This window comes from Halichoeres trimaculatus, unplaced genomic scaffold (assembly GCF_033239565.1).
Source record: "Halichoeres trimaculatus isolate MK-OKI-2021-1 unplaced genomic scaffold, fHalTri1.1 fHalTri1_scaffold_5, whole genome shotgun sequence".
NCBI lineage: Eukaryota > Metazoa > Chordata > Actinopteri > Labriformes > Labridae > Halichoeres > Halichoeres trimaculatus.
In genome coordinates, this window is record NW_027437183.1 from 4,376,090 (window position 1) to 4,398,686 (window position 22,597).

The 22,597-nt window shown below is 40.6% G+C and overlaps 1 protein-coding gene across 3 annotated transcripts in view; it reads left to right on the top strand.

Moving 5' to 3' along the window:
• The window catches only part of camsap1b (calmodulin regulated spectrin-associated protein 1b), a 41,380-nt gene that overhangs the window by 8,900 nt on the left and 9,883 nt on the right, over positions 1 to 22,597 (top strand). Inside the window, exons 3-12 of one of the 3 annotated variants that reach the window (XM_074669740.1) lie at positions 3,670 to 3,932; positions 12,095 to 12,256; positions 15,207 to 15,287; positions 15,589 to 15,621; positions 19,067 to 19,208; positions 19,427 to 19,566; positions 20,938 to 21,034; positions 21,222 to 21,378; positions 22,161 to 22,246; positions 22,329 to 22,413. In XM_074669740.1, the coding sequence (XP_074525841.1) occupies positions 3,670 to 3,932; positions 12,095 to 12,256; positions 15,207 to 15,287; positions 15,589 to 15,621; positions 19,067 to 19,208; positions 19,427 to 19,566; positions 20,938 to 21,034; positions 21,222 to 21,378; positions 22,161 to 22,246; positions 22,329 to 22,413 (1,246 nt within the window). The remainder of the gene's footprint in view (positions 1 to 3,669; positions 3,933 to 12,094; positions 12,257 to 15,206; positions 15,288 to 15,588; positions 15,622 to 19,066; positions 19,209 to 19,426; positions 19,567 to 20,937; positions 21,035 to 21,221; positions 21,379 to 22,160; positions 22,247 to 22,328; positions 22,414 to 22,597) is intronic. The other 2 variants (XM_074669741.1, XM_074669742.1) reach the window with 2 other exon arrangements.

Below are 22,597 nucleotides of genomic sequence, written 5' to 3' on the forward strand. Positions count from 1 at the left end.
AAACCATGTTAAAGTGACGAATATTTCCAGTGGTGGGTCAAATTAGCTGTTTCCTTGAATGATCTACTATCTGGGTGTAAACAAACACAAGAGACTGAAAGGATATCACAGCAGAAAGCAGGGTAGATGTCACTTTGCAGTTGCTGCTGTTTTAAAACCATGTTAAAGTGACGAATATTTCCAGTAGTGGATTGAATAAGCTGTTTCCTTGAATGATCTACTACCTGGATGTAAACAAACATAGGCGACTGATAGGACCTCACAGCAGAAAGCAGGGTAAATGACACCTGGCAGTTGCTGTTTTTATACCATGTTAAATTGGCAAACATCTGCAGTGTTGGGTAAAATCAGCTGTTTAATGATCTACTACCTGGATGTAAACAAACAAAGGAGACTGATAGGGTGTCATCGTAGAAAGCAGGGTAGATGGCACTTTGCAGTTGCTACTGTTCTTAAAACCATGTTTAAGTGACAAACATCTCCAGTGGTGGGTCATATCAGCTGTTACCTCGATGATCTACCACCTGGATGTAAACAAGCACAGATGACTGGTGAAAGCTTGTAGATGAAATTCTGTGCAGGTTGTTTCTGGTTTAATAACTATAATTTAACCTCTGAACTAAAACAATGCATAACCAACACAGACATGTGTATGTTAACCTCCAAGTAGGACTCAATGCTTGAGGTGCTAGCTCTGCTATTGTTAGCCACATTCAAACCATTGACAATGTTTGCCTGCAGTTTTGACAATTTTCTCATCTTACCATTAGAGTGCATTGCAAAAATCTGAGCAAATGTTTTTTTTTCAGCCTTATTTTAAGTGACACTGAACTGACAGGTCCAGAAAAGTGTCTTATTTCAAGATATAAAAGACAAAATGCTACCTGAGTTGCTTGATAAGAGTAATAAGAAAAATGTTGCCTTTTATTAGATTGGGAGATTTATTTTCATTCATTTCTAGTACTTCTGGCGTAATTCTTACGTTTTAATATCTTCAAATAAGACATTCGTCTAGACTTGTCCGGTGAATGTAGCTCATGTTTAGTCTAATAAGACGTTTCTTAACTTCAAATAAGAACCAAACACTGGTTTATATTTCAGCTTTGAAAGCTCAGAATTTTAAGGAGTTCCCCAAGGCTCTACGCTTGGTCCTCTTGTTTTTTCTTTTACATAAATCAAGAGTTTACAAGGTGTAGTCTTCAACACTGCTGTTTCTTAAACCTTGTTAAAATGACAAATAAGTCTTGTGGTGAGTTAAATCAGCTGTTACCTAACAGTGTTAACCTCATTTTAGATTTGATGACTGCCCTTCATACCACTTGTCGGCCTTTGGCGTTGTGTGTGATGTGTAATCCACTGTCTTTGTGATTAAATAAGCGATGAATTGAAGTCCCAGGTTCAGGGCCAAAATAACTCAGTCAGAGGATTCCTTCTGCCACTGGAAATGCTGTGATACACTTTGATGCCTTTTTTAACATCAGAAAAGAGAGGAGCAGTTCTTAAGAACTATGAATGGATGTTTTGAAACCCAGGAAAGCCTCAAAGTGAATTTGGGGATGTAAAATCTTAGCGTACTCCATTGTGTTTTGTTTTGTCCTTTTTTTCTCCAACTAAAATTGATGATTGTCAGGAAACCTTCTCATAAGAAACATTGTGATGCTCAGTTGTTCAGATTTGGGCAGCTTTTTTCAGACATCAAACTCAGTCTCACTCCGTCACTTTTAATATTTATAGATGTATTTATCTTTAAAAAAAACAAGTCTGGTTTCTCCCTGACTTTTGCAGTGCAGCATTTCTGCTCGCTGAATTATCATCCACAAAAGAAGCAGCAAGAAGCGGCCTGCCCGCTTGCCTTCCTGTTTTTGTGAGCAGGAGATTGCTGATGAGTAGCTCTCTTTATCCCGTCAGTCAGAGCAGACACTAAGAACACACCACACACTCACGCACACACACATACACACACTACACACAGGCATGGCTTATGCTGTGTTCCTGCAGCTCAGTGCGGATTTATCATAACAGGAATATTTCTGCCACCACATCGCTTTGTGCAGTGAAGGTTTTTAGACAGGTTCTGTGCAACATTTGAGACCTATTTTAAGCCTCAATAAAAGGGTTATCTCGCAGTCTGTGCACGCCTGGAGTCAAGCGCTCCATCCTTTGCCCGTATAAGGCCGTGGGCTCTGGTTTTGAAATGACCTCACATGCAAAGCAACAGACTCCTTTGCGTGGGTCATTGTTTTCTTTCGGTTGAGGCTACAGTGTTTTTAATTATTACTGGCACCTCAGGACTCCAATCTGTTTCCTGATGTACTAAGCAATGAGCTGGGACTAGCAATAACAAATAGACATATTTGCTTCAGGCACACTGAAGCTGTCGAAGAGCAAATATTACATGTAAAGCGCTTTTGTTTGGCACTTTCCTCAAGCATGTTGACACTGGGCGCAGCATCTGAGATGTTGGCATTAAAGGGGACATATGCTGATTCCTGATTTAATACTTACATATAATATAATAAATTTGAAAACAAGACCTTTCACCCCCTGAATTTTCAAAAAATGAGATATTGTATTGTTTCTGATATCCTAGAACGAGATTTGATGCCTCTGAAAATAGGTCATTGCCAGTTGGCCGCGAGATTTTGACCTTCGTGATGACACGAGGATCCTTTCTTTTTATTGGAGTAATCTGATAAAGCAGCTCCTCCTCTGTGATGTCAGTTAGTCACACACCGAGGGATACACCCACCAAGAGCCGACTGACTGAGTGCTGGATGCAGGGACTCTGCTCTTCTGAGCAGCTCGGCTTTACATGGTGAATTAGCAGTTAAAACACTTTAGTTTTAGCAGACGTGGTAATACTTGTGAGACTGTGATATTTGCATGCTTGTTCTGACATGCACTGTGAACCTGGACCACAATAATGCTGCGGTAATAACATAGTGACGAACTGACAGTAGAGGCGATCTTTAGACTACACTTTCAGCATGATGGATAAAACAGACAGAGAAAAGTGAAGGAGCAGGATGGAGCCCTGTTATAGAAATAGTTTATTGGTGAAGTCTGCCTATATCTCCACGTATAAACTATACATGTTACAGTACCGGTTTGACTCACCACACTGAAGCGTCCTGAGATGATCTGTGTCCAGGTGGATTTTCTTCCTCCTGAGCTGCAGAACCGTCCGGGTCTGACTCGGGGTCCAATACAAAAGGACATATCCTATACTCTGCCATTTTATTAGTGCTATCAATGCCTTACGGTGAAGTTTTGGCAAACAGCAAACTCGCTCGGTCTGCTCCATCCAATGTGGCGATTTTGTAAATACTTCCATACTGCATAAACCGCCCCCTGGCTCTACCCCCTCCGCCCCTCTGATAGAACTGACCAATCAGAGCACAAAGGGCTGTGACGTTGCGAGGTTACTGGAGGTCATTCTCCAAACGGGGCGTTTCAACGAGATCTTCAGAATGGCCTAAAATGAGGATATTGAGAACGCTATTGTGGGGCAATGAAGGAACTAAATGACTTGTACTGAGGGCAGAAATGCTTTACAGGCATCCTAGTCTGGCATAGTGAAAAGGAGAAACAAGCATGGTATGTCCTCTTTAAAGATGTATCTTTCACTGTCTGTAGTCTTCATTAGCTAATCCACTCCTTTCATTTCAGACCATATCCCAGAGGACTTAAGGGACCCGTTCTACACAGACCAGTACGACCAGGAGCACATCAAGCCGCCTGTCATCCGCCTGCTGCTGTCCTGCGAACTCTACTGCCGCGTCTGTTCCCTCATCCTCAAAACGGAGCAGGCGGCGTCTCTTCAGTCCCACATGTCCGTCATCCAGGCTCTGTCCAGGAAGGGCATTTACGTCGTAGAGAGTGACGATACACCTGTCACAGACGAGGACCTGGGCTCTGCGCCCATCAAAATGGTGAGTGGATGGACTTTGAAAAGCGGTTGAAAATTCATTTGTCAGAGAGGAAGGAAACCATGCCGGGGGCCATAACAACTTTGCACATTACCTGTAACATCCTGGGCTCTTCCTGCTCCTGATGTTTTATCTCAGCGCGGTGACATCAATGGAAGAGACGATCACTTTTATCCTGCAGCACAATCAACACCAGCCAGTGGCACTAAAAACTGCCGGAGTAGAAAAGACATCATGAAAAAGGTGTTGCACAGCAAACCTCAGAGATGTTAAAGTAGCTAAATTAGTGGAGCAGTCTCCTGTGATTTGGCTGCTCTCTTATCAGTTTTTATTCATATTGAGAGCAGGAATTTGAATGTTACTCATGCTGGTCATGCGAGGACATTCATGGGAGATAAGGCTGTGAGTAGAGGAGGTGTTGTTTGTTTCTTTGCTATGGTAATGTTGTTTTCAGAGTATCTCAGGAGGTGTTTGGCTGGACTTACGTTTGCCCTGAATAACCTCTGAATATTTTCCTATATCAGTTTTTTCAGTCCTAAAGAGGAGGTGTTTTGTTGTAATGGTTTTACATGACTTACAGCTTAAAAATATTTTTTTTCACTCTGGTGTTACAGAAAACTCCTATTTGAGCCAGTTTTAGTTGGTGTCTTTGTAAGGCTGTGCTATGTTTTCCAAACCGTGACACACAGAAATAACGCGTGCAGAGTCAGCATGAGAGAATTTGACTGGCTTTTATACTTTTTAACACTCCCCGTAGGGTCCTTTCCCAAACAACAGGGGGCAGTGTTTTGAAGACACAAGTCTACCACAGTTCTAAACTATAGTATTGAGCTGTTATTTAGCAAAATTATTTGTGTGTGTGTAAATACATCCACAAATATGTAAAGACATTTGCAAATGATTAGATTAGATTAGATTAGACATACTTTATTAATGTGTAATATGTTGTAAAATGTGTAAAATAGTTACATATGTGTGCCCAAATCCACAAAATTATGCATATATCCACAAACCCACAGAAATTGTACACAAATGCATGCACAAATCCACAAATGTGTTTACAAATCAACAAATGTGTCTACGAATCCAGAAATATGTTCTCAAATCCACAAATATCCACAATATTAGCTCCATATTTGAAAACGTTTACAACATTTTTTTGCAAATTCCTAGACATGCAACAATCGATCAGCTGGCCGATCTATTGGTGCCGATTTCCTTAATTTTGGGGGATCGGCTCATCTTTATATATGAACCAGATCTTATATGCCTCCAGGAAAGTCTGACAGCCAGCCATTGTTACTTTTTGCTCTGAGACCTAAAACTCAGGACACTTTATTGGTTGTGTAAGTTGAAAACATGAAGATTTTATTGTTTCAAAAATATTATATTGAATATTGTTCAATGATTCTCAATAAAATGAGATTAGAACATTGGAGATATATGCTGTCAGTTATAAAAGATAAAAATAAAAACCGGTATCAGCCCAAATTGGTATTAGCCCAAAATTTAAAGATCAGTGATTAGCCAGATATTTGTGATCTGTGCACCCCTACTAATTCCTCTTCTCTGCCAAGTTAAGCTGCAATTTCTCACCAGGAATTTTTCATCACACAGTTATTACTATGATCTCTGTCTGTTGAACGTGAGTTTTTTTCTGTTCTTTACTTAGGGCACTAGGAGCTCCAGTTAATACAAGTGTTTACCGTGCGGACGTTAGAAATTTTCAATGTGAAAATTTTAGCGTTGCAAAAGAACTGCAGGGTGAGGCTGCAAAAATGACGACATTTGTCCGCATGAAGCTGCACGAGCACATCAAGCATAAACCAAGCTTAAGGCTTCTGATTTGCCAGCTCTACAGAGGCTTGTTGGGGGCAGAGTGAAGGGCAGACCTTGGTGTTTAAGGCCGGTGTAGATCTCGTGAAGAGGTTTCTTTTTGTTTTAAACAGAGCATTTTGATCAGTTAACAGACAGATTCAGGGATTTCTATAGCGTATGATGTAATGTAGAGGTTTGAAAATCTGTCTGCAGCTCACATCTGTTGGTTTTTAACTTGATTTGACACACGCCATCTTTCTCTGTAGCGATGAGATCCAGTGTCTTACATTTTAAGCAGCATCGCACTTTACGCAGGAAAAGAAGGAACACCAACCAGCTCACTCACCATCTTCCTACCCTTTTTGTTACCATGGTAACCTGAAATGATGCGAGTCAGGGGCGTGTGTGTATGAGCATGTGTGTGTGTGTTGGCGTTTCCTCCCAGCAGCCTGACAAAATAATCCACGCAGGCCTGTGTGTGAGCAGCCAGACACAAAGCCTGGTGAGGGAAAAGAAAATCCTGAGTGGGACACCGCTTATCTGTGACACACTGTTGGACCCCCATTCCCCCACTCACACACATACATACACACACACTCACACACACTCCCAAGTTTGCTGACTTGACAAAGCGTTACCATGGCTACGCACACTTTTCTGTGTTTTTGTGAAAATCAATAAGATTCTGCGCCTCCTCTGACTCTGGTCGGGGCAACAGCTGGGGCTCTATGAGCTCGTCCTCTGTGTATGTGTGTGTGTGTGTGTGTGTGTGTGTGTGTGTGTGTGTGTGTGTGTGTGTGTGTGTGTATATCTGTCAGTCAGCATTCACACTCTCAAACTGCTCAGGGCAACAGCAGCCCCTCTGCTCCCTGTGGGGCTCTTCAGTGTGCTGAGAGAAAGTGTTGGAGAACAAAAGACTAACTGCACACCCTGCTTTCAGACCTGCCCTTTGTTATTTTCTGACACTGGAGAAAGAAATACACACCCTGATCTGATATGTTTTCATGCCACATAAGCGTGTTAAGTCTTCCCTCTATCTATGTTACAAACTGGCTATATGGTTTACAGTTTTAGAGCATGAATGAGAAAGTAGGGATACAAAAAAAAAAAAAGATTCGGGTTTTATGATTATAGTCCCTGAAATAATTATGGTGTCACAATTACCGTATTAACCTGAATATAGGACGACCCTGATTATAAGATGACCCCTCAATTTTCAAGACCATTCTTCAGAAAAACACTGATAACCAACTATTTGTATTGGAATTATGAGGCAACCGTTGAAATAATAATTAGAGACTTCTTTCATTTTTGGCTTTAAATCCAATCGCTAAGATCTGTGTTTCACATGTAATTCTGATGACAACTCTGGTAATGGGTATGTCTTTGTTATGTTTCCCAAAAAACTCTTTGTCAGTCTCTTGGAAATGGTCTCTTTGAGGACCACGATAAGCTTTTCTTTAACAGTTCATATTTTTCAAACCTTTGTTTTGGACACATAATCTTCAGACATCAAACTCCGTAACTCCATATTTTTTGTCTGCCTGAGAAGTTGTTCAATGTCTTGATCCCCCCACTTTATACAATATTTCTAATAAAAAAAACTTTGTCATATATGCAGGTCAATATGGATTATGCATTCAATTTCATACATTTTGTTTGCCTTGATGTGATGTGGGCACACACACACAGAGCAGCACACTCCATATAGCAGACAGAGAGTCAGGAAAAATAATGTCACAACCACCAGAAGTGTCAAAAAATGAAAAAGGAAAAATCAATGCCTCTTTCAAGCACTCCCTTGGCTGTCTCTGTAAAGATGGCATTAAGCAGCTGCAATGCCTTGATTTCAATGAGGTTATTACACAGTCATAGTATGAATAGAATAGAATAGAATAGAATAGAATGGAATAGAATAGAAAATACTTTATTTACCCCCAAGGGGGAAATTCAGGAGGAGTCACAGCAGATATTGACAAAACAAAAGTAAGAAAGTGTATAGAAAGTGTAAAAAGCGCCATAAGAAAATAGATGCTGACAGCTTGTCCATCATTGTCCAGTCAGCCAGCCTCCACCTCCACAGGGTCCAGGACTGAGCTTCTTCAGCAGTCTGTTCAGTCTCTGTCTCCTGGATCCTGTCTGCTCACAGCAGGTGAAGCTCTTCCAACATGGCGTTGGTGTCTGGTGTTAGCTCTGTTAGTCTGTGAATCGCATGATGCTACTCTGCCTTCTGGTATTCCCTCTGTTGCTGGGTTAGCATGGCTAGCTCGTCCATCTTATTGGAGATAGATTTTACGTTCCCAATAACAATGGATGGAAGGACAGGTCCATGTCGTCACTTCTTAGCTCACACCTGAGAACCAGCACATCGTCTTCACCTCCTTCTCCTCACCCTGTGGGGAAACATCAGGCCTTGCACCAGTTAGCATTATTTTACAGAACTATGATCCAGACTTACACTCAACAATCTACTGCAGCCTTTAACTTGTAACATGAGATTTTAGACGTACGTATGTCTGTGTCAGTGCCATCCCCAGGTCTGAAAACATTTATTATGAAGTCTAACTGTTTACATGAGCTAACTGTGGCCTGTAAGGCTGTTGCGAACTCTCACCTCCGTCTCTGTCAAAGTGGATGTTTTCACGTTATTTCTGATCCTTTATTAAGATGTAGCCTATTTCTCCACAATACTTGAACATGTTGTAACTTTTTATGACACGCTGTAATCAAGATGTGAGGGCACTAAACATTAAAAGTGAAACGATGACAGATGGATTGAGTAAACGTGACTAAAGACATAAATTCAGGTTTTAACCTGCAAGGCTTGAATTCCCTGTGAAAACATTAAACAGCTCAACAAAACACCAATGAGCCAGCTGAGCCTCCTCCATGTAGTCTTCATCCTTTCTCCTCCTTCTTATTTATCAGTGTTGTTGTTTGCCTGGAAGTAGATTCCCTCTGTTATTGTCGGTGAAAGCTCTGCAGTGACGATGGCTCTGAATAGCCCTCATTCGTTACATTAACAAGCTTAATCTCTGAGCACTTCCATCAGTGATTGGATTAAGCTGGCAGCACGTTCCACAGAGCACTGACGAAAACTGTATCATGTCTGAACTTGTCCTGTAATGGTTTCAGCTGCTACTTCCCCGTTGTTTGTTTTGGATAATGAGTCACCCTTGGTTACAGGTATTAATATAAAAGGGGGTTTTAGAGGGATTGATGTGAAAAGGGGGTTACTCAGCACTTTTATTATGATGTGGTAGGTAATCGTCCCACCCAGGCTGTGCAGAGGCAGAGTTTTGGCTTGGAGGAACCAGGTGTGAGGGATTTTAAGGAGACGGGCCCCCGCTGAGTCTCTTGATTGCATTAGGATAAAGAGAGCAGCTTTAAGGGCAGACACCCATTGTGCTGAACGAGAGGTTTAACTTTTGATTAACCCTAATAGTTTATTTAAAGCTACAAGAGCCTCAAAGCTTAGACTGTCCTGTAATCAATTATCCAACAGATCCCTCTGGTCAATGTTAATATTACTGCCTGAAGGTGTTATCTGACCACAGGAACTAGGGTCTACACTTAGTTCAGGGGTAATAAACATGTTTTACCTAAACAACCTAAACAATGGTCTTCTTTGAGCCTGAAGCCCCGTTGACATGACAGCGTTTCATCTAAAAACACTTAAACACAGTGAAAAAAAAATCTGCATTTGCATGGAAACGCAGAGGGACTCAAAACGCTGTAGTAAGCATGCCAAGCCTGTAGCCGGCGCTGTAACTGTCTTGTCCAGGACCCACTTTTGGGAGATCTTCATCGAAGTAGAGTGGAGCCGATCATCTGGTGTATTGGTGAATGCTAAGAGCAAAAGTGGAGCAACAGATGCTCATTTTGTTGAAAGACAGTCAGCAGATTCAGCAGATTAAATAGCACAAGCACAACAAAGTAGCTCACAACTATCATAACAACACTATTGTTTTTCTGTTGTATGCGCTTTCACGGGCGGAGCGTGACATCAGCGTTTCCACTGAGAACGTCGGCTTACTGTTTACACGGCAACGGTGTCGGGAGCGTTTCAGAAAAATCCCACTCTGGAGGCCTTTTTCAAAAGTTTGCGTCTTAGGTCGGCTGAAACACTGTTTCCGTGTAAACGCGAGGCTGAAACGCAACAGAACTTTTGCGTTTCACCCTTAAACGGTTGTTTTTGTAAACGGCCCCTTAGTACCTCCTGAACAATAGTCTTCTTTAAGCCTGATAGTGTGAGTGTGTCTCTGTCAGTTCTTGGTGTTCCAGTTAAAAGAGTGACCCTGTAAACTGGAGACCTTCAACTGAATGTGTCAGTGGAGATCCAGTTTACAACAGCTGATGAAACACAGAAAAAGTCCTGGTCTAGTTTGATATAGGTGCGTCATAATCTTCTCATCAGATCAAGATTTTGTGAGGGTCTTAGGGGCCATTTAAACTACAACGTAAAATGCACCGTTTAAGGCTGAAACGCAAAAGTTTTGTTGCGTTTCAGCCTCGTGTTTACACAGAAACGGCGTTTCAGCTGACCTAAAACATAAACTTTTGAAAAATGGCCTCCAGAGTGGGATTTTTCTGAAGCGTACAGATACCGTTGCCATGTAAACAGTAAGCTGGCATTATTAGTGGTAACACTGATGTCACACTCTGTTTTGCACAAGTGCATACAACAGGGTAACAGTACTGATCGTCCCAAACTACCGTGTTGTGCTTGTGTTGCTGAATCTGCTGACTGTCTTTCAACAAAATGTGCATCTGTCGCTCCACTTTTGCGCTTGGTATTCCCCAATACACCAGATGATCGGCTCAACTCTACTTCATTGGAGATCTACCAAAGGCGGCTCCTGGACAAGACAGTTATTGCACCACCTACAGGCCTGGCATGCTTACTGCAGTGTTTTCAGTCCCTCTGTGTTTCCATGTAGATGCAGGTTTTTTTCACTGTGTTTGAGCGTTTTCAGATGAAACGTTGTCGTGTAAATGGGGCCTTAAGCTGTTTGAAAATGATCCATCCCTCTGAAAGTCATCATTGAACAGGGTCGGTTTTATGCTGAAGCACTTGTCAGTCCATCTCTGCTGTCTTCATGCTTTGGACCAGGGAGCAGTCCAATGTGTCCCCACTTGAGGCTGTTTTTTTTTTTTTTTAACGGCTTCGACCTGGGATGCCTTTCCCACTAGCGCTTGACAATGTTCGGTAAATCAATCGTACGATAAATGACTCATACTCAATAATTTTGCCAGCCTCATAATATTGCCATGTGCGTTAATGTTTGTTTTCCTCATCTCTCGCTTTTAAAACAGTCATGTTGCGTTTGTTCCGTAGCAGAATGAACAGAGTGAACCCTCATGTCAGTCATCTATAAATCTTTGTCTCCTGGGGGACGTGGGGCCGCTAGCATCAGGCTAGCGTAAACACACAGAATGCAGAAAGTGAGCCTTGTGAGCTCATCAAGGGCAACACAGGTACCGTGAAACGCCACAGCCCCAGTGTAGACATAATTTGGCTTCAAACAGAGTGAGCAAGGTTAGCCCATCAACACAGACGAGCCAGTGTGCAGCAACAAAAAAAGGCAACACAACAAACTCGCATGGCCACCTAAAACACAACCACCAGCCCCAATTACGATAGTAGAAAAAACTCATGAGAAATAAAGGATTACTGCTTTTGAAAGGGCCCAACCCTACATTTGTCTCCTTTCATGTGTCAACAGTCGATCAAATACAGTCTTACTGCCCCCTACTGGCCTGGTGGTGTGTTGCAATAACCTTTATTTTCTCCATCTGTCACTGGTCTGATTTACATTATCTACCTGAGTCTTCAGACAAACGATGGAGCACAGGAGCTGTGTGGTTCCCAGGAATTATTTACCAGAAACTTAAAGTTGGTCTGATTATTTCAACTTGGATGTTCTTGAAAAGTTTGTGTTTTATATTCTCTGTGTGTTGTCCAAACATATTTTATGGATGTTAAATCAAACACTTCAAATTCTGCTCTCTACCAGTTTTACACATCAAAGTTTGTTTATCGATCTTAAGGTTAAAGCTGCAGATTTGGATTTTGTGTCCTCAAAGGGAGCTGAACAAATCACTGAGGGTTATATTTAAACATTTAAACATTTAAACATTTAAACGTAACCATTGCTCTTAGATATTCCTTATTTCCTGTGGGAATAAAGAGTAAACATGCACCAAACGCTCCTCCGTGTCTCCTGTTTGTTTGGTCTGCACCAGTTTTCAGTCAAAGCTGCTTTGCCTCCAGCTTTGATGTTAATTACATGGGAAGAAATCCAATGAAACTGAATCATTCTGTGTCTCTCTTTTCCCCCACACAGAGCGCTCACATGCCCATGATCGATGCCCTGATGATGGCGTACACGGTGGAGATGATCAGCATTGAGAAAGTGGTGGCTTCTGTCAAACGCTTCTCCACCTTCAGTGCCTCCAAGGAGCTGCCCTTCGACCTGGAGGACGCAATGGTCTTCTGGATCAACAAGGTGATCAAGACGACAAGAGAAGCAGTCAAACACTTTAAGAGAAACAGCAAACACATTTGAGCCAAGCCTTTAAGACTCACTGACAGCACAAGGTGTTGTTTCTGTCACTGCTTGCTACGAGGAGCCAACAGATAGGAGAGAGGATCTGTGGCACACACGAGAGGCTCATGTTGCAGTCGAGGCCTGAGGCAGCGAAAGTCATGACTCAGTGTGTCCATAAATCATCCCACAGATCAACACTGTCTCAGAGAGGCCGGGTGATACCTGCTGATAGACATTTTCTGTAATAAGGGAGTAAATTTCCACACCTTAGCTGCCTGTAAAAGTGTTCACATGCTAAATATATCTTCACGATAATGTGCGTTCATAGTATGACCTATAAAGAAACAAAATGTGGTAGATTAAGGACACAGTTAACTCAACATATCCAGGCCACATTTATAAAACATTTGAGAAAAGCAGCAAGCCTTAAAGAGAACATAAAATCAGCAGTGTTCGGCATATCTGTGTGAGTCATAACTTAAATATTTGCGAAATTATAAACACTACTTCAGTGACTTGACCAATCATAGTCACAGACACTGAAAGAAAAGAGTAAATATTTCCAGGAACCTATTTTTTTTTAGAACTCCAGTGACCATAATTGGAGAAGAAGATTATAGAAAAGTAATTTTCTGAGTTGGATTCCTCCTGGAGGGAACAGATTTCTCTTCAAGTACGCATGAGGATATCAAAAGAACGCAGATAGAGGAAAAACACAGCAGAGGACACATGAAAGAGAGATTTCAGCGCACGTAGCAGCAGCACGAAGCAGAGCTTCCTTGGACTTATAATCTCTCTATGAAACACAAGTCTACATTTGAAGCTAAACTCACTTTCTCCCAAACATTAAACTCCCTTCCTTAGACTTTTCTGTGACCAGAATGAAACGTGAGATGTGAGGGAGAGTGGAAGTTAGAGAGTAATATCAACATTTTGATGAAGTTGTAGACAGATAAACAATAATAATCTGACAGAGGGTGTAAACATGAAGTTATCTACACACCCCAGTTTCTCCAACACAGTCCAGCTGAAGACCTTCAGTTTAAGCAACTCCCTCCACTGTCAGAAGGAAGTGACATCAGAATATGGAGTAAAAATTTCAAAATAAAAGTTGCTTTCAGAGTTACGTTGGTTAGACACATCCAATTTTTCTGGGTTTTGACCTCAGTCAATTTAATTCCTCGATATTTTTACACTAAAAAAAGAAAAATGTATAAATTGCATGTCTTCAATCACACAACATGAATTGATGTAATGATCTCACTTTCCTTCCTTCATTTGTTTCACGCCCCAGCTATCTTAGCTTAGCATATGGATAACAGTTTCCCCAAGAAAACTCTGGTTCAGGATTTTCAGCTTGAAGTATTACTGAGTACCTGAACACACAAAGAAATGTGGATTACTCCGTCACACCAGATTCCCATTCAAAACATTCAAAATGTTATACAGCTCTTAATTTACTAAAAACAATATGGGGAAAAAATAGTGCTAGCTTGATGCTAATGAAGTGAAATTGCATTGATATGCTAGCAGTTAGCATATATTGGGTATGACTTTGGTTTTAAACCACAATTTCAACTTTCATCACAGAAACATATTACAGTTAATCTCTGTTACTCAAAGCTCTGAACGTCAAAATACTAACAGATAAATGTTTTCCAACAGGAAAATAAAATAAAAAATACTTCAAGACAATAGATGGCCTACTTTATTAAAAAAATGCATAACAAAAAAATAAATTGACGCCAGGTGATGTGCATTTTTTTAAAACTTATTTTTATTTAGTTATGTACAGAGTATCCCATGATGGCATATTAGGGCCACTAAAGAAATTTTAACAAAAAAATAAATTTTTGAGAATTAAAAAAAACAACAAAAAAATTTCATGTATTTTAAAGTCACAGATTTACAACTTTTTAAACTAGTAAATGCCTTTTCACTGTCCGAATGCTTTTAACAATGCAACGACTCTGTGCTGAACCCAATAAGACCTCCTTACTGCTGAGTCCAACTCAAAAATACAGTCTGATAAGGCTGTCAGTTCGGTTCAGAGGATGTTAAAGGTAATTGCAACACACCACTACACCAGTAGAGGGCAGTAGAGCTGTGTTTGATCATGCTTTATTGTTCTGCAGATAGTCTTGTTGACACCAAATCAGGCATCGCGGCCATATTGGGAGTGGCAAGGGCTTTGAGTAAAGCTATAGGACGCCAGTTGGTCACATGACCTGAGCTGTGCCTCTGATTGGGCAAGGTTGCAATCTTTGTTATTTCTCCATAGCCAACAGGCCTGATATACATAATCTGCCTGAGTTTTCAGCCTGTGGTGTAAACTCAGGCACTGTTTACACGATGTTTCATCTAAAAATGCTAAGACGCAGTAATAACCATGCCAGGCCTGTAGTTGGCGCTAGAACTGTCTTGTCCAGAAGCGGCTTTTGGTAGATCTTGGGTTCATCTTGCCGTGAAGTACGTAGTTTCATAACAACCTACAAATTTAAAGCTGAATATTAATCTGTGAAAACTCACAATTCACTAGTCTTTATAGTCGGAAATTTACAACTTGATAAACTAATAAGTTTTCGAGTTCAAAAAGTTGTCAATTTGTGATTTAACTGCGAAAATTTTTTTTTTTTTTTTTGAAGATTTTGAGATTAATTTCTCAAAAAAAATGTTGTGTTGTTTTTTTTTTTCAATTTCTTTAAGTAGCCCCAATACACTGTCTCAACATCCAGATTCTTTGGCCAATTTTTGTTGTTTTTATTATGTTTTCTAATTTTTTTGGTCTAACTTCACATCCTTACGTCACTTCTTTCTGACGGTCTCAAAGCAGAGTCTCCAAGAGAGTTGGCTGAGATAATAACCTTGTTTCCTGACTCGTCACTGATGTGCTGTTGTCACTCTGCAGGTTAATATGAAGATGAGAGAGATGATGGAAAGGGAGCACAAAGTCAAACACCACCCCCTGGAGTCTCCCAGCCACCAAAAGGTAAAGCTTCTCAAAGTTTCTTCAGGTTTCTTCTTCTCCAGGGTTCAGACCTTATCTCCAGCTTTAATGGACTTTAAGAAGAAACTTCCCTCCTCGTCTTTATCCAGGTGGATAAATCTTTATCAAACAAGAACAGGAATCTTTTGTTCTGATAAGGAATATGACACCTTCTGACCCTGCTCTCTTTTTCTCTGTGTGACCCGGACGCAGATCCAACCCTCCTGTCTCTGACCTGTTAATTTTTCTGCTCCTGTTCCTCATCTGTCCCCCTCCCCCTCTCTTGTCCCTGCAAACTGGATAGTCTCCCTCCAAATGGTATTGGAAGCTTGTCCCTGTAAGTTGGATGCCAGCCCCCGTGACCCCCTTTAACCCCATCTTCTCCCCCCGTCTCCCCCTTGCACGCGTAACTCTGTGTTGATGTGCGTGCACACTCCACCATGGCTCATTCAAGCTCATTCTGTGCTGCTTGTAGCCAGTGTATCGGCAAGGGGGAGAAAGTTTACTCTTCTTTTATTAGTTCCTCAGATTTATGGCTCAGGTGTGAGGTTACTCTGACTCTGTCGTAGCTACGCAGTGTGTGCTATCTCATCCCAAGCTGCAGTAAGCCGTGTGTATTGGCTGTGCTTGCGTGCGTGTTGATATTTGCTTGCCCAGTGAGATTAAGAGCAAATCCATACCTACACCTCTCCTCTCCTCTCCTCCGCTCTGCTTTGCAGTCCCATCACTGGACACCACCTCTCACTGATCTGCTTTGTCATCCCTCCCTCCGGGCTCTTACTCCTGCCCTCTCACACACTCACTCACACTGTTTCCACAGTGCCCACGGTCTCCTCTGACAGTATCTCTGCTTTGTTTGTGTATTTGTCAGCCTGATGTCATGCACAAGCTGGCCCACAGCATGCTGGAGCCAGAGGAGCTCTCCAGATGGGTACAGTGTTACCTGTTAGTCAGGAGGAGTCCCCTGATGTGTGGTGGTAGAGCTCTGTGACTGTGTTTGCTAGTTTTCCCTCAGACTTGTGGACTACCTCTGACAGTAGATTTGTCAGATTAAGTGTCCTGAAATTGACCTGTGAGGTGTCACAGTATCTAAAAACACTCTTTAGCAGCTCAGCTGTGTTGTATAATCATAAAGTCATGTGTGGTCATCATCTACAGATCTGTGCTCTGGTTTTAGATGAGGGTTTCGTTCTTGGTGTCTGCAGTCTGAACATTTCAGCTCATACTGAAACTACGTCAGTTTAGAGCAGAGAAGTTACCAGTGAATGTACGGCTAAAGTACTGATGACAAATAATGACATTCTATGGTTAAAAGTCCAAGTCTTTCTCTTCAGTTAAACTTTTTTTTTCCATTTAAAGACCAACGAGCCCAAAAAATGTCTTATGTTGTAGTGATCCCCAGGTGTCCCACATCCCTCTGGTTATTACCGGCTCATTTCACAGACTCACACCTGAGAGACTGACTGCACTCTGACAGATATGTGACCACTGAAGGGTTTTCTTTCTTTCTTTCATTCTCTTTCTTTCTTTTTCCCTTTCTTTCTTTCTTCCTTTCTTTTCTTTTTTTCTTTCTTTCTTTCTCCCTCCCTTTCTTTCTTTTCTTTCTTTCTAATGCAATGACTTTTCTGTTCTTGCTGACTTTCTTTTGCTTTGTGATTCTTTCTTTTTTGTTTTGCCTGTCATTGAAACCTTTTCTTTCTTTCTTTCTTTCTTTCTTTCTTTCTTTCTTTCTTTCTTTCTTTCTTTCTTCATTTTTCTTTCTTTTTCATTTTGTCATTCCCTTTACTTTTTTCTTTTTACCTCTTATGCAATATAGTGTTTTTTTCTTTTTTGTCCTTTTTTGATCTGTTGTTTTCTTTTTCCTTTTTTTGCCTTTCATTTGATGTGTAGTTACTTGATGTCTCTTTATCAGTTTTCTTTTGCCCTTTCATTCTTTTTCTTTGTCATTTTCTTTCTTGTGTTTTTTGTTTTTTCTTTCTTTTTGTCCTCTTCTGACCAGTTGTTTTTTCTTTCTTTTTTGCCTTTCCTCTGATGTGTTGTTTTTTGATTAAATTGATTTACTTTTTCTTTCACTCTGTTATTCTCTTTTTTTGTCTTTCATTTTTTTTTATTGTTTTCTTTTTTTCTATCTTTCTAGCTATCTTTCTTTCCTTTGTTTCTTCTTTGGCTTTGTCTGTTCCTTTCTTTCTAACTTTCTTTTGCTCTGTCATTTTTTCTTTCTTTTTCTTCCCTTATTCTTTCTCTTTCCATAACTCTTTTCTTTCTTTAGCTCTTTCTTTCTTTTTTCATTCTTTCTTTTCCTAAGTTTTTCTTTTGCTCTTTCTGTGATATGCTATTCTTTATTTTCTTACTTCCTTTCTTTTTGCTCTTTTTCAATCTGTTGGTTTCTTTTTTTCCATTTTTTGCCTTACCCTATCTTTTGTTCTTTTATTTCAGTTTTTCTTTTGCTTTGTCTTTCCTTTTCTTTGTCTCATTTTTCTATTGTTTTTTCTTCTCTTTTTTTTTGTGTCTTTTGTTCTCTCTTCATTAAATTCTTAAGAAGTTTTGCCTTAAATAAATGTAGGATCTTTGTACAGTTCACTACTAAACATTAAAAAAACGTCCATCAGCTCAGTTTTGGTTTTTGTTCTCCTGGCGTCTCCTGTTCATGGATGGATGAGCTGGGTTTCATAAACTGATGGAGGCGTGTCTCTGACAGGAGTATGTGTGAAATGAGCCAATAGGAGACAGATCTGTGGACTGGTGTCGTACATGTGATGTAGGACACCTGGGGATCACTTCAATATGTTCACACAACCTGCTTTTATTTGCTCTGACGGAGCTTAACTGCGGGAATTTTTTCACACCGTAATGCAAGAAAAACTGTGAGGCTGAATGGGTTATTATTTCCAAACCAGGTTCATTAAATATCGTTCGGCTTCTTTTTCAAGTACAACGGATTGTCAGCTTGATTAGTCGTTACGGAGGAGCTTTTTTTTCCCAGCCTGAGGTGAATATCTGAAAAACGCTGAGGTCCCAGTCAGTGCGGTGGGCTCTGGCAACATGTCCAATGTACAGTCCATGAGTAGCTCTGCAGTTCATCTACACTCTCTATTGTTGGTGAACGTTCCTGTTCAAATAATCCCTGTAGATTGTTAAAGTCTGTTGTGTTTTTAGCCGTGGAAACTGATATAAACTCTATGAATGCCTATTAGCTGTATGTATCCAGAACTAATGCAGCTGGGGTGAGTGGGTTTGTCTCCTAACCACACGTTCATTCCTGTAAGTGGGCCACTGATTACCCCAGTGTCCCTGCAGTCAGACGGCCTGTGAAGACTCCATTTCTAACTGCCCTCTAAAGAAGGCTGACCATCCACTCTGTGTTCATAACACCTCCACCTTCATTTACTCATACTAAACATTTTCTTCAGGGTTCTCCCCTAAAACACCACATCAGGTGCCGTCACTCAGCACCAAAATCAAACGTAATGTTTTGACCAGTGAAAGAGGAGTCTTGGCTTAATAATCTTTACAGAAAAGCCTCTAAACTCCTAGGGAGAACCTTGATGTGTTAGCTGAGAACATACATTGGGGCTAAAACATCCCTGATCAACATATGCTTGACTGGTTCAGAAGTAGATCCTGCACAAAGGAGGTTTGTACTTGTGAACGTGGTCACTGCATTTCGGATGTTTTATGATGAGTGTACCAGTGGTTGTACTACGGTTGTGTGTTGTTTCTGTGACTTAACTTCTGACTTTGATGTTCTCCTCGTTTAACCCTGCTCCTCTCCTGCTGGTTAGGTGCGCTATCGAAGGGAGCACGCCTCAGGCCGACAGCTGCCCTTCTTCCCCCTGCTGGAAGACCTGATGAGGGATGTTTGTGACGGAGCAGCAATGCTCACCGTGGTCCACTACTACTGCCCAGACCTCATGAAGCTGGAGGGTACGTCTGAGTTTAATAACTATCAATCATCACTTCACCTCAGGAGGTCTCTCTTGTCAGCATCAAGCTTTTTTTGCGAGCACATTGAATTTAATATCCATGTGTGAGTCTATTTTTGGTGCTTGCACATGACTTACTGTCCCCGTCGAGTCAGTGTGACATTTATAACCAGCAGGTCACTGAGCTCTGACGCGTCTGCTCTCTGCCTCTCTCATCAGATATTTGCCTGAAGGAAGTGCCCTCCATCGCTGACAGCCTTTACAACATTCAGCTACTCAGAGAGTTTGCCAACGAGTACCTGAATAAGAGTTTCTATCTGACCACAGAGGACATGCTCTACTCACCGCTGGTGCTTAAGGTACAAAAACAGAAAAACTGTTTTCCGAAGCATTTAGAAAGTCGGTTATACACACTTACACCACTAGTCTGAGACATTTTGGGCAAAAGCAATGCTACTGTGAGCATCCAACCTCCAAATCAGGCTTTTGCAGTTAGGGTCTATCATTCATGGAGTTTTTAAAAATTCATTTGATGTAAAGCAGGGGTCTGCAACCTGTACTATCAAACGAGCCATTTTTCCTCAGCTCACATGGATTAAAGTTATTCTGGAGCTACAAAATCTACTACTTTTTCTTCACAATAATGGAGATTTGTAAGTTTAAAAATCTAAACAAAGTTAAGATCTTGTAAATAATTATATAAACAAGAAGTTTTCTGAATTTAAGAAACTGTATGTCTTTTTATTTTTCATAAACATGAAAAAATGTTAAAAAGTTTTGGAATTTAAACAATTTGCTTAGCTTTAATAAAAACAAAACATTAAAAATGAAAAAAACTGTAAAAATAAAATAAAATAACTATTGAAATTTCTGAAATTTACATAGTCTTAGAATAATTTTCAAAAATTTGCAACAAAAAAATTAAAAATTAAAAAAAAGAAAACTCAAAAATATCCCCAAATTTCAATAAAATAAACAAAGTTCTAAAAAATTGAACTTAATTCTTTAAAATTGATTTAAATTCTGTTGAAAAAAAAGAAAAAAAAGAAAAGAATTCCAAAAATTTTGAAAATTAAAAATTCCCCAAATTTAAAAAATATATAACTAAAAAAAAAATGAACGCAATTCTTAAAAAAAGATTGAAATTTTAAAAATTTGCAAAATAAAAAAAAAATATTATTAAATATTTGTAAAAATTTTAGAAAAGAAAAACAAAATAAATTTGCAAAAATTAATAGAATTTAAAGGGGTCTTTGAATTTGATAACTTAATAGCACTGAACTTATCTCTTTTGTTGTTTGCAAATGTCTTGCTTCATATCAAGCATGTATGCAAAGTTGTCAGTTAAATGAACCCATCCACATAGAAGTAAATTCTGTTTTTACTGTCAGATTTGTCTTTTTGTAGATTTAGTTATCTTTCCTGGGCTGTAAAATTTGAGGTTAGCCACAGGTGCATGGAAAGTTGGTGGGCTGTTGATGTTGTAGGAGGTGAGGTAGAGCGGTGGCAGGCTTTATTGACAGATGGGATGCAGATTTAGTTTGACAAAATGTTAACTCATGATTACATAATACCCTCAGTAAGAAAAATGAAAAATCTTTGTTATAATAATAATTTTTTAAAGCTACAAGGAGCCACTGCAAAGGAGTCAAAGAGCCACAGGTTGTAGACCCTTGATCTAAAGTATAAATCGAAGTCTCAGTAACATGTTTCCTGTACTTTCTCTGCAGCACAATGTGATGGTGTTCATTGCTGAACTCTTCTGGTGGTTTGAGACGGTCAAGCCAGAGTTTGTCCAGCCTAGAGATCTCCAAGAGTTCAAAGATGGTGAGCAATGCTGACTTCTTCCTTTTACTTCTGTTCCTTCTGTCTCTTATCCCTCTGTTTGTGATGTGATGTTTACATCTAGCACTTAGCTACTTGTCAGTTAAAAGTTGCTTATTTTACACCCAGTGCTATGAAATCAAGCTTTAGCCCCTGTGCCACCTGAAGTAACCGCCCCTGTTTCCCTCAGCTCGAGCTGTTGCTCAGCCTAAGAGTGCCCGTCCATCAGTGCCTATCTCCAACGCCACCAAGCGCAGCTTCCTGGCCAGCCCTGGTGTGGCTGATAACCAGAGCAGCCCTGAAGTCTGTAACAGGTACTTCCTGCACCCTGAAGAAACTGACTCCCTGTAAGTCTTCACTTGCTTTCCTTTTCATTCCACTCATCATGACGCTAAGCAAGTTTAAGTCGCTCCTACAAGAGTGGGTCGATGTTCCTACGCACCTCCCGCTCCTAACCCTGTGTCTTTCTCCTCACCCAGTTCGACAGTAGTGCACACAGTTTGCTGAAAATGACTTTTTGAGGGTGCATTGTTGTGGATTAGTTATAAAGGTCTCAGATATTTTTTGTTTGTTTTTTAGTTGAAGGGGGTATCGTGCTTTTTTTTAAGAAGTCTTATTTCAGTCTTTCTGTTGTCTCGGTTGGAGCATTACATGATTTACAGCGCCAACAAATCCCCATCTTTCTCTCACTGGTGTTTTAGAAAAACATATTTTAGCCTCTTTAATTAAGCTGCTGTCTCTTTAAGACTTCCTGCTCCATTAACCCCTAACTTCTGATTGGTCAGCCCTCTGGAGGCCTGTTGATGGTGCAGCTATGGAAAGACTTGTTTTCTGAGGTCCACCCCTCCAACAAGCTATGAACCAGTTGGGAGATCCTTGTGCGATGATCTTTCTCGTGCAGATCTTGTGCAGCCAGAAATATATCAGTGTTTACAATATGGGAAAGCAGACTACTCCCTCTTTAAATATTTTATTTCACTGTCTGGGTTAAGGAAAGGGTTTCACGAGCTGTTTTTCTTGGGCCTTACTTGCAAACTTGTCTGATCCAATGAAGACTCTGATCTCCTGCTCTGTTGGATGGTTTGGATCTTGCATTCTTAATGAAAATCATTGCTTTCCTGTCTTACAGTAAAGGGGGTCCCACCTTCAGCCCTTCACACCCACTCCTGCCCCTCAGACAGAGGCAACAAAAGCAGCATGGAGAAGATGGTTCAGGTAACGTTCGCACAACTTGTCGTGACATGACCTGGATGTGCAGCTGTTTTTGTACTGAAGCATTGTGTTTGTTTCTGTTTAGGTCCCAGAAACCGCTCCAACTCTCTGACCCAAGTGGATGGACAAGCTCGGGGTTCTGTCGTTGCATGGCCCGAAAAGAGACAGAGGTAGAGACCATGTTTGTGAATAGCATGATGCTACTCTGCCTTCTGGTATTCCCTCTGGTGCTAGCTCGTCCATCTTATTGGAGATAGATCTTACGTTCCCAATAACGATGGATGGAAGGACGATGACCAGGTCGATGTCATCACTTCTTAACTCACACCTGAAAACCAGCACGTCGTCCTCACC